This window comes from Petaurus breviceps, unplaced genomic scaffold, assembly GCF_028583685.1.
Source record: "Petaurus breviceps papuanus isolate PSGF00001 unplaced genomic scaffold, PetGlider_PUasm1.0 189, whole genome shotgun sequence".
NCBI classification, from domain to species: domain Eukaryota; kingdom Metazoa; phylum Chordata; class Mammalia; order Diprotodontia; family Petauridae; genus Petaurus; species Petaurus breviceps.
In genome coordinates this window covers 2,458,739-2,470,859 of record NW_027185809.1, presented here as the reverse complement: position 1 = coordinate 2,470,859, position 12,121 = coordinate 2,458,739, and the positions used below count along the sequence as shown (strand labels likewise).

The window sequence follows — 12,121 nt, the reverse complement described above, 5'->3', positions numbered from 1 at the left end:
TATATTCTTGGAGTCCTTGTGGATTGTTTTGGGAAAACCCCAACCCTGCATTCTGAGACCAAAAAGACCAGAATGTGGGCATCATTAGTAATGGTTTTGAAAGCCAAACGGGTAGTTTTATCCTAATGTGAAATATGCCTATATAGAAAGGAGTCAAAGATAAAGTGGAGTCTTTTTATACTTATGATATATACAATTCTTATCTCTGGGCCTTAAGAAAGAACCATAAAAGACCCAAAGAGGGGCAGTTAAAGTAATTAATTCAGTATTTGACAGGTATCTCATGAGAATAGATACCACCCCTTCTCCCTCCCTTCAGGTATGGAAAGACCAAACTAAATTGACATATTTAACGTTTTATTAAAATAATGAGAATGGATGGTGTTACTCTGAGCATTTTCCCCAAATGACTATCTAGAATTTGGGAACATATCTTGAAACATGAATGAAGCAGTTTTATGACAAATTAAAGGGAGTAACTAACTACTATTTCACAGAGGACATAGTAAGCTTTTAAAAATCTTACTAGTCCAGGCTTCTGCTAAAACAATAGAATCAAGCATTTAAATTAATCAATCAGTTAAGTATATTAGTTCCATAATGGATTTCAGGGCATGTCCAAGTAGATCACTAATCTTTTGAGGTCTGTTTTATGTGAGCAACCACGTATTTTCCACAAAATATCCTTCTCTGCCAGCATAAGAGATAGAATAGTAGATTGAGACAATTGAGCCTATTCAATAGAGCAGGCTATTATTATATGTCCAGTGTCGTTATGGTAAACTCCCTAAACAAAATAGTAACAACACTATAGATGGTGTTTGGTTTTTATGGATTATCTAAAATTCATTTAATTCACGATTCAAGTAAATTGGAGCCAGGCCAATTTGTAAATTTAATTTACCCTTTTAAAGTTAATTAATAATGATATAAAAGTACTTGAATTGCTTTCTGCTTTTAAATACGTTAAAAATCAGTGTAGGAATTGTGATATTCAGCATATTGTCTAAGTTAGTGTGGACTAAAACATGCTGTTTTATATTCATGACTGAACTATAACTTTCACAGTTATCAGTTAAGCACCCCAAATTTTGCCTATATTTTTTTGAGGGGGGTAGTGTGTGAACAATGGGGTTAAGTGACTTGCCTAGGGTCACAAAGCTAGTAAGGTCATGAACTCAGGTCCTCCTGACTTTAGGGTCTGTTCTCTATCCACTGTACCACCTTGCTGCCCCTTGCGTATTCTTTTAATCTCAAATCTCTTTTCTGTCATTCAGTCTGTCTGGTTCCAGTGGTATTAAGTAATGACTGTAGGTGCTATTGGGATGACTTAGGAGTTTAAAGAGTAAAAGTATGTTGGGGAGGAGTTATAGTTCTCAAAAGTTCTGGGGAACTCCAAATGGCCGTCAGCAGTGCGGGCAGAGCGCTCTCTCTCTCTCTCTATCTATCTATCTATCTATCTCTCGCTCTCTCGCTCTCTCTCTCTATCTCTCGCTCTCTCTCGCTCTCAGTCTCTGTCTGTCTCTGTCTCTCTCTCTCGCTCTCACTCTCTGTCTTTCTCTCGCTCTCACTCTCTGTCTCTCTCTCGCTCTCTCGCTCTCGCTCTCACTCTCTGTCTCTGTCTCTCTCTCTCTCCCTCTCCCTCTCCCTCTCCCCCTCTCCCACTCTGGGTCTTAACACTTAACCCAAAAACCAAGCCAATACAAGGGGATCTTTAAGTTCCATTACCATTACACTGAGCTGCCAGTCTTTGAAACAAATACAAACAAGCAAAACAAAAACTCTTTTTCTTGATTAGCAGTAGTTTTTCTCTGGGAAAATGAAGTGCTTCTTGAAAGTCTTTTGGGTTAAATTATTAGGAATTATTATGACAATAAAATTTAGCTTTCAGGGGAGAGTTCATTGGATTTCGGGATATAAGGGGAGTGGAATTCGTATATTTGCTACTCTGATAGGATAATACCAATTTTGCATTTGCCTGAATTGGGTATTTGATCCAAGAAAGCCTCAGTGATACAGAATTTCTCAGACTTAGGTTTGCTTTTTAACATGCTTACATTTACATAGCGATCAAGTTTGTCATCTTTGACTGAGAAGGAAAATGTGAGGTTTAAACAGTTTTACTAACCCCTTTCCCCAAAAGGAGGATTTGGAGGACTGACTTGGGGAAGCAGGATTAGTAGACATGTTCTACCCGACCCCAGAGGACAGAAGTAGGAACAATAACTAAAAGTTGCAAATAGATAAATTTAGGGTTGATTTAAGGAAATAATTAACAATTAGAATAATTCAAGATAGTTGAATGAACTTTCCTACATCTTTAGGCTAAAGTTAGCTAGCCATTCTATAGTAAGAATACTGTTTAGTTAGATATTCATTTAGATGGCTTGTGAGGTCCCTTCTAACTCGAAGGTTCTCTGATTCTGAGTGATATGACCAGTCATATCATACCTGAGAATTATTTGAAATAATTCCTTCAACAAATATTTTAAGAAATAAGATATAATTTGTGAACCTGCATTTAAAAACTTGGTTTTAAAACCCTGCAAATAAATAAACAAAACACTATAGAAAAGCTCCTTAACTTCTGGGAATTATTCCTCATTCAGGAAAGCAAAAACCTAAGTAGATGAAAAGAATCTCTTGCTCTTAATTTCATGGAATAGTATTGAAATATGGAGTAGTTAATTAAAAAAAAGAAAAAGAAAGAAATGGCCCAGAAGAATATCCCTTGACCGTTAGATTTTTTTTCTCTAAATTCTTTTATTTATTTTCTTTATTCTAGGCTATCCAGCCCTCTGTAAGGATCACCAGGTCAAAGGCTAAGGATCAAAAGGAGCAGCCAAAGGTATTTCAATCAGCTTATGAAGTCTCTTTGTTGTCTTTTCAAAGAATCAACAGTCAATTTTCTGGATTTTACACACTTGTAGATATTTACCATCTGTGAAGTATTGGTAATTCTGTGAAAATTTTAGACCAATTAGCCTTTCCAATGCTTTAATAAGGAACATTTGATCCTCATATATATATATATATATTTTAAGCAATCAGGGTTAAGTAACTTGCTCGAGGTTACACGGCCAGTTATTTCTGGGTGTGGTGCTGAGTATCTGAGCCCGGATTTGATCCAGGTCATCCCGACACTGGAGCCAGTACTCTTACTCGCTGAGCCACCTGGCCGCCCCTTTGATCATTGTATATTGCCATACTGGTGACAAGTATTTGCAAAAAAGATCATCATGAAAACTGCAGCTTTTGCACCAACATCAGTTGCTGAGGTACTAGCAGAATTTTACAGAGCACTTGATAAGACCTGTCAAATCAATATATATTCTCATACAGGGTGACTTTAATGCAAAGGCAGAAAAAAATAAGGATAGAAAGAAGTATGTGTGAAAATATGGTTCACGAGAGAAAATCAAAAGCTAAATACTTATAATTTGTATTGAAGCCTCATGCCTCTGTATCATGAACACTTTCTTTTAATAAAAATCCTAAGTGCTATTAATGTTGAGCAACCCAGTCCAAGAAAGGACAGGATTGACTACATTTTAACAAAGATATTGATATTAATATGGGAGTTATCCCTGAGTTAGCTGTTTTTGTACATTCTAACCATCAACTTCGCAAAACCGATAAGAACAAGAATTGGTTTTAAAAAAGAAAAATGAGAAAAGGATGAATGAATGGAAAGGAACTTATTAAGTTCTTATTACATGTAAATTATGCGCCAAGCATTGAGATTACATGGAGGAAGGCTAGTATTGTTCAACAGTGGATCTCAGTTAACTGAAAGATGTTGAGAGATCTCATTGTGCTTATTGTTGATTCCAAAAAAAGTATTTCATTCCATAGAACAAAACTTCCTTACAAGCTCTTATAGCAATCTCAACATCAAGATCATTCTCAGTTCCTTGGAAGACACAACAGAAATCACCCTATTCAGTGACCCTCTAAGAATAAATACATCGGGTGAGGAATAAAACAGGGAAACGGGTACTCATCAGATGTGATGGAGGCAGTCCAGGGCACAGTTCAGGTCAAGAAGACATTCCATGTGACTCATGATGAAAAAATGCTGTCTACCTCCTGAGAGAGAATTAATGTTAAGAAGAACTGATGAGCGGGGCGGCTAGGTGTCACAGTGAGTAAGAGCACCAGTCCTGGAGTCAGGAGGACCTGGGATTAGTTCCGGCCAAAGATACTTAACACTTGTACAAAATAACTGGCTGTGTAACCTTGGGCAAGTTACTTAACCCCAATTGCTTAAAAAAAAAAAAAGAACTGATGAGCTTTGAATATAAATTGAAGTATAATTTTCTCACTTTATTTTTCTTACTTTTTTGTTAATATGGCTAATATGAAAATCTTTTGTATGATTTCACGTGTATAATTGATCTGTTGCTTGTTTCAGGGTGGCCAAGAGGGATAAAGGGAGGGAAGGAATTTGGAATTCAAAAACATTTTTCTAAATAAAAAATAAATAGTAAATTAGAATGTCAGGGGGGAAGGAAGAAGGAAGGAAGGAACATGCAAACATTCCATGTGAATGGTGAGGTTCTCCAGGTTTTGCTCACAGATGGCATTGTGATGATTATATCCAGCCCCAAGGGATGGTGACGATTCTTTCGGTCTGTAATCATTCAAAGGAATTTGGTCCGTCCATTTGCACAGGAGAGATCAGATGGACTAAGAATATCTTGCACAAGTTTCAGCAGACACATCGATAGATAACTTGCTCAATAGTAGATATATCTGGGACAGACAGTATGGTCTGACAATGAGCTGGGCTTAGAATTGAAAAGGAGGCAAACAAAGTGAATTGCTTTGGGGAAATTACAAAACTTTTTCACTCACCCCAAGCTTCCTGTGAAAGCAAAGGCCCATCCTTTTATGCTCAAGTTTTACTGATGTTTCTATGTGACAGAATAGCACTGCCTACAAAGAACCAAAGATGTATCATACAAAGGGCAATGGAGACAAATGGTGGGTGTCAGCAGTCTGCAAGATATAACGAATGAAAAACTGAAGAATCGTAGTAAAGGATGTCATGATGGAACTGAATGATGGGAAGAGAAGATGGGTTGGTCACATAACAAGAGGGATGAAAGATAGGCAGCCTTAGTTTCTGCTGTGGACTCCCTCTGTGGTGAATTGTTGGAACAACATGAACAAGGTGCACTGGATGTGCTATAATCTTACATCACCAGAGATCAGTGAGATCCCAGGTCCATTAGAGTATGTTTTACATTGTACCATTTGAGGTTTGAAAACAACACTCTCAGGAAGAATGGATGGTGGTACCTTTATTTTATTGATGAGAAAACTAGGGCTTAAGAGTAAAGTGACTTGCCCAAGGTCATGTCACTGGTAAGTAACGGAGGTGAGACTAGAACTGGATCTTCTGATTTCTAGCCTATTATTCTTTCTACTCTATAATGAGATAATGGATAATCTGAGCTATAAACGAGCAATTAAACTTACAAGATATTAACAGGACCAACTAGATGGTCTTAGTCTTCATTTAACAATAGTTAAATGCATTAAGGTTATGCTATGTGCTGGGGGGAGGGGGGAGCACAAAAATGTTTGCTCCTTGCTCCTAAGGAACTTGCCATCTAGGAGGGCAATGTGAATTATGTATTCAATACCAGGAATGGTAGAAATAGTATTCTTTTTTTTTTTTTTAAAGCAATTGGGATTAAGTAACTTGCTCAAGGTTACACGGCCAGTTATTTTGTATGGGTGTTAAGTATCTGAGGCCCGAACCGATCCCAGGTCTCCTGACTCTGGGGCCGGCACCCTTACTCACTGTGCCACCTGGCCGCCCCAGGAAATAGCCACTTCTACCTAGGGGTAATATGTGTGCTGGGCCTTGAAGAATGAGTAGGCTTTGGGCATTTATAGATACAATGAGGAGAGAGGGTGTTCCAAGGACATTGAGAATCATGTCCAATAACATGGAGGTAGAAAATGTAAGACATTTTCAGGGTGTGGCTAAATCCAGATTAGCTAAGGGTTAGAGTGTGTGGGCATACCTGTGAGAGTAGTAGGAGGTAGAGCTTGGAAGGTAGCCCAGGACTCTAATGATGGCAGCCCCAAACAGTTGGTCCTTCTTCATCCAATGTCTGCTAAATTCCTACCCTCTTCTCACTTTATCCTGATAATTCAATTGATCATTCCATTGCTTTGCCATATCTCTGAACTTTGCAGATTTAGGTTCAGTTTAAGGAACAGCTTTCTAAAAATTAGATCCAAAAGTAAAGTAGATCTTCAAGCAGGTATATTATCAAAAGAATTCTTGGGCTATCACTTGGGCTAGTTGGCCTCTGAAATCACTTCCAATTCTGATGTTCTATGATAGTTATCCTTTCTCTTATTATCCTGTGTTGCTTTGGCCTTTGTTGTCATTTATGTTTTGTGTGTTCGAGTCATCTGAGCCTTTGCCAGTTTTTGTGGAAGAACTCCGTTTAGCATCTACTAATTTTTAATAGATCTATGTTGATCAGGTCAATAATGGGCACAGTATGGAAGCAGTACAACCTGGCCAGAAGCCAACTTCTGAGCACCATTCTAGCAACGAGAGGAAAGGTATGAAGATTTTGGAACTATAATGTGTTGATGCTGCCACAAGAATAGCTTACTGTATTCCACAGAGAATTTGATTTCACTAAAAAGGACTTTTTTGTCACAGCTCTGCGACCTGATATGACCGTGACTAAATCAGCAGCCAGACAGATCCCTAAACTGGCTTCATCTCTTCCAGTGAGAAGACCAATGCCAAAGCTTGCCAGTGGTGAGTAAAGGGCTCATCGTGGACTTATCAGACAAACAAATGTTCTAGTTACTAGTGACTTGTGTGCTTAGTATTTAAATTGGAAGTTGTGTGTGTGCTTTATTTTTAATGGTAGAACAGAAAAAATAGGTTAAAGGAAAGCTGGAGAAGCACATTGGCTCACGTGGGGGGATGTTCCTCTCATTTACATGCTCTCCCACCCCCATTCTACAGTGGGCTCTTCAGTGACAACCCTTCCGAGATAATGCGTTTTTATAGTTTGCTTTAATCTCTCAAAGAATAGCATTTGCTTAGCTATGGTTTCTTTTGTCTAGTGAAATTGAATGTTTTTATTTCATCTTTCAGAAAACCAGCCAGAAATGAAAGCACCAAGTGAAGAAAGACCTCCTCCAAAGACTGGACTTACAGCTAACAAAGCAGAGGTATGAATTTCATCGGTGCCCGGTGACACTGTATTACTCCTCCCCAAGCAGAATGAGGGGCTTCTCCATCCCTCGTCTTCAAGCAATGACTAGAGACTGGTCATAGATTCTTCTTCAGGAATGGCTTGGACCATTTGACCAACGAGGTCTCTTAACTCTTAAGATTATGTAGGTCTGAGATTCTATAATGCTCCCTTTTACTTAGCTAGGTTCTTTCTATAAGCTTATTGTTATTCCCTCACTAAATCTTGGGATTTTGGAACTGGGATAACAGTCAGAGGTCATTGAACTATTTTCCTACCTCCAACCCTGAGAAGAATGTAAGCTTCTTGAAGCAAGCAGAGTTGCTTTTTTTTGTTTGTTTTTGTTTTTGTCTTACTAGTATATACCTGGCACACAGTAGGCAATTAATAAATACTTGTTGAATGGTGGGGGGGAGGCATGTAGGAGCTAAATTTTTCTAAATGCCTTTGGAAATCTTAAATATCTAAAGTAACTGAAATAAGAAAGCAAAAATTGACACTACAGTGCCAGTCTATTAAGTTAACTGTCATGTTCCCAGACTTTTACTTAAACATAAAGCATCATGGCTGTTTCACAAACCAGACGCTCCAGCTCTTGACTCAGGCAGTGACTCTGGCTGTTCTCCAGGCCTGGAATGCTCTCCCATCTCTGTGCCAACTGCTGGCCTCCCTGGGCTTCCTTTAAGACCCAACTAAAATTCCTCCTTCTACAGGAAGCCTTCCCTAATTCCTCTTAAATCTTCTACCTTCTCTCTGTTAATCATTTCCTACTCATTCTCTATATAGTTTTCTTTATATATTTTTAGTTACATGTCTTCCCCATTAGATTGTATGCTCCTTGAGGGTAGGTTCAGTCTTTTGCCTCTTTTTGTATTCCCAGTGCTTAGCATGGTGCCTGGCACATAGTAGGTGCTCAATATACATTTATTGATTGATTGGCATTTTTTTTAGATATCTTAAAGCATTCAGATTCAACAGCTATATAAGGTGTAAGCTAAGAAGACTTGGGCTCAGGTCTTGCTTCTCATACAAGATGCATGTTCCTCGCAGTGCTCTAAGACTCATAAATTGCCAAGAAGGGGTCAGCCAGCATTGGTGGATTTGTCTTATCTGTGAATTCCCTATATCAGTGAAATTGCAGATACAATCCCTGTTCTTGTTATCATCAGTGCTATTATAACAGAGGAAGACTGGTAACAGGACAAAAAGGAATATGAAAATACAAGAAGGCTTCTGTAGCAAAGACAAGTTATGAATAAGAAACCAGATCCATTTTATGTCCTGTAACCTTTCCCATAGTTCTGGAGTACCAAGGTTTGGGGTTTCCTGCTGTGATGCTGCATGTGTTTAGTGGCCACAAGGGAAAAGAGAGAGTACTGATCCTGATGATAATTGGTTGTACAACATTATAGGTTACCATGATTTTCTGTAATGCCTTAACTTCTACTTAGGGACAACATTCTTCTACCATTAGAATTTCTAACCACTGCTTGGACTCACTTGGTTGGTGCCTAATGGCCAGGAAACTTTTAAAATGAATGTTCCATAGCAGATTAATTTTCTGGGTGTGTTATCAGATGAATTTGTTGGGGGAGAGGGAAGGTCTGAGATTCCATTGACATCGATAACTCCCAGGAAGGAAATTATTTCTACAGATATAGATTGCCAGGTTGTGTTATAGCTGAGTCCTACAGAGATGCTTGGAGGTATTGAGATTGTAATTTGCCCAGGTTTCCACAACCATTGTGCGCCCAAGGCAGAACTGGAGCTTGAGGTTTTCCTGACTCCAAGGCTAATTCTCTCTCCAAACTGCCGGCTGTCTCGCTATGGCCTTATACTTGTATCCATTCATTTAATATGTCGTAGCCTAGTTACATTAACCTACTATTACTGCTTATTTAGGTCCTTCCTTCCAAAGTTGGTGGGAAAGGAGATTGCTCAAAGGACTTGCTTACTGAAGAAACTTCTCATAACTCTGAAAAATCGCCAACAGAAGAAATTGCTGAATTTCTTGGAAAAGAACACTTATTTGAGACAAGTTTTGCTTCCCAAGTGAGAGAAAAGCCCTCCTTTGCACCTGAAAATTTTGTATTTCAATCACTAGATAGTCTAATGAACTACAGAATGAAACCTATTTCCCCACAAAAGAAACATACTTATGTGGAACCTAGCTGTTTCTGGAGTCCTTTACAAATTAAAGCGTAAGAATTTAGTTTTAATTATTTTATTGTAGTTTATTTGTTGCTAAGTTGTGTGATGGAAGTTAGAGAGTTATATTTTGTTTAGCCTGTGTTTTTTTATAAGCACTACTTAACTGTAATTTCTTAAATTCAAGGGATGTTTTTGTCCTAATCCTTCAAAAGATTCCAGTAAGAGACATTTTCCTATGGATTTTTTTGGGGGGGAGGGAGGCTCCTGGGGAGGGAGGTACAGTTAGAAGGGTAAGCCCTTCAATGTAATCTTTGTTTTCATTGCCGATCTTTGTTTGCTTATCAGTACTTCCAGAAACAGTTTCTAAGGAAAGCATAATTGCTGCAATAGCAACATTTCAGAAAGGCTTATTTCTAGAACTCTGTTCTTAAAGAGGACTACCTCTAGAAATAAGAAAACAAGTGTCAAGATGCTTTCTAAAGCTAAGGAAAACCAATAAGAAGTTTGGGATAATAAGATGGTTACAAAGTTATTTTGCAATGGCAGTCAGCAATTTTATCTTCCATTATCCAATTTCTTCTTTTACTGGGCAGTGATTTTCTTTAGTAAGTTTCTTACCTGCCTTCAGAGGCAACTAGATGTCTCGGTGCTAGGCCTAGAGTCAGGAAGACCTAAGTTCAAAATAGGCTTTTGAATCACTTAAACTCTATTAACCTCTGTTTGCCTAATCCACTGGAGAAAAAAATGGCAAACCATTCTGCTGTCTTTGTCAAGAAAATTCCACACAGAGTCACAAAGAGTGAACTGAACAAGTTTCCTTTAGTACTCCAATAAGATGCTAATGTATCTTAGAATTTCTTTGATTCAGAGTAAATATGGAAGGTGTCTATAAATAAGATTTTTTTTAGAAAGTAAAATTTTTAAACAATATGTAAATCTAATTTCAAATTGTATATAAGTAAATATGTGAAGTTATGTTTATTTTCCATATTGCCTGAAGTAATTTTTTTTTGTTTTAGTGATAACGCTCAAGAATTGAAAGGAGAAACTTCGAAAGAAAGCAAAGCTCACTGTAATACTCCAGTTGAGCAGGATTTGATTGATTTGCAAACTCCTCCAAGATCCCAGGAAATTCTGGATAAAGGTATATAATAAGTGAACTTATTAAATTTTAACCTTTTTAGAGTACAAGTTATTGAAATCTGATTTCTACTGTGTGATTCAGGATTCGTTCACATGGAAACCCCCAAGGCCAGGAGAGGTGAGGAAATATGATTAGGGAATGGTGACAGTGACAGAACAAGAATTACCAACTGAGAAGATGATGAATGAATGAAAAAAAGAATCTCTACTGAAGAGTTTAGAGAGATGAGAGGCTGAAGGATGGCCATAGCCTAGATTGAACCGTCACCCACAACAGTTCCACTTCCATAATTAAGAGCACAGAGAATCCTTTATATGATGATCATCTCCTATATTCTGTCTCTAAGTCTGTTCTTCCTTCTCTCCTCACCTTCCAGTTCTTCTGCCCCCTTGTGGTACCTTCCTTGGCTGTCATTGCTACTCTGACTATGCTCTTGTCACTTCCCACTCTCAGTTCTTTACTGAGCTGGTTCAGTGCTACCCCATCTGCTGCCCTCTAATCCCTTGTGCCCACGTCCTGTCGCCGTTTTCAGTCACATTGTCCTCAGCTCCTTGCCCTCTGTTATCCCTGTATTCAAATTGTTGCCAAGTCTCTTAATTTCCTCCTCAAGATCTCATGCATAGTTTGCCTGTCTTCACCCCATTTCAGACCTTAATCGCATTTCACCGGGACTATTGCAATTGCCCATTTGTTCTCTCCCCTCCAAACTATGTTTGACAAAGCTACTAAAATGATGGTTCTAAAGCAAAGGTCTGATCAATATCACCCCCTCTACTCAAACTCCAGTGGCTCCATATTCTAGGATTACATAGAGGCTCCTCTGTCTGGCATCTAAATCTCTTTACAGCTTGGCTCCTTTCTGCTTTTCCAGTCTCATACATTAACCACACTGACCTCCTTGCTATTATGAATGCATTGCACTCTGTCTCCCACCTCTCTGCCTCTGCCTGACTGTACTCCATGCCCTTTCCTCACTTCTTCCTCTTGGAATCCTGGCTTTCTTTCAAACCTCAGCTCAAATACCTCCCCCACCCTCCCACCCCCAGCTGCTAGTGGCCTCCCTCTGTGGACCTTTCATTCATCGTATATCTATTCTGTATATGCTTATGCACACCGTCTTCCTTGATCTCTCTAGAGCACTTGGCCCTGCAGACCCCTCTCTCTGAGTTTTCATGACATTGTTCTCTGGCTCAGGGCAATTTGACTGAACCATAGAGTATCAAAAGGGAACTAATAGGTAAGAATGTTGGAAAGGTAGGCCAAGGGCAAACAGAGGAGTTAATATTTGATCTTAACGTTCATTGGGAAGCAGTGGATTTTAGGAAAATCACTTTGACCGATGGGTGAAATATGGGTTGGAGTGAGGGGAAACGAGGCAGGGAGGCCTAATATGAGGTTGTTGCCAGCATCCGGGTCTAAACCAGCATAGTGGCTGTAAGTGAAGAAAACGGGTGGAATGCCAGAGATGGGGAGAGAGAGAGAGAAAAAGAGTGAGTGAGCAAGTGAGTAGGATCTGGAAACTGACTGGATATGTGACGTGAAGGAGAACAAAGAAGCAGTACATGTCAGAATGATGCTGAGGCCG

General features: G+C 38.9%; 1 protein-coding gene across 2 annotated transcripts in view; it reads left to right on the top strand.

Moving 5' to 3' along the window:
- LOC138164205 (disks large-associated protein 5-like) overlaps nt 1-12,121 on the top strand; it is a 35,121-nt gene that overhangs the window by 11,275 nt on the left and 11,725 nt on the right. The window contains exons 4-9 of one of the 2 annotated variants that reach the window (XM_069091809.1): nt 2,786-2,848; nt 6,495-6,591; nt 6,695-6,796; nt 7,142-7,218; nt 9,144-9,442; nt 10,412-10,536. In XM_069091809.1, the coding sequence (XP_068947910.1) occupies nt 2,786-2,848; nt 6,495-6,591; nt 6,695-6,796; nt 7,142-7,218; nt 9,144-9,442; nt 10,412-10,536 (763 nt within the window). The remainder of the gene's footprint in view (nt 1-2,785; nt 2,849-6,494; nt 6,592-6,694; nt 6,797-7,141; nt 7,219-9,143; nt 9,443-10,411; nt 10,537-12,121) is intronic. The other variant, XM_069091808.1, reaches the window with a different exon arrangement.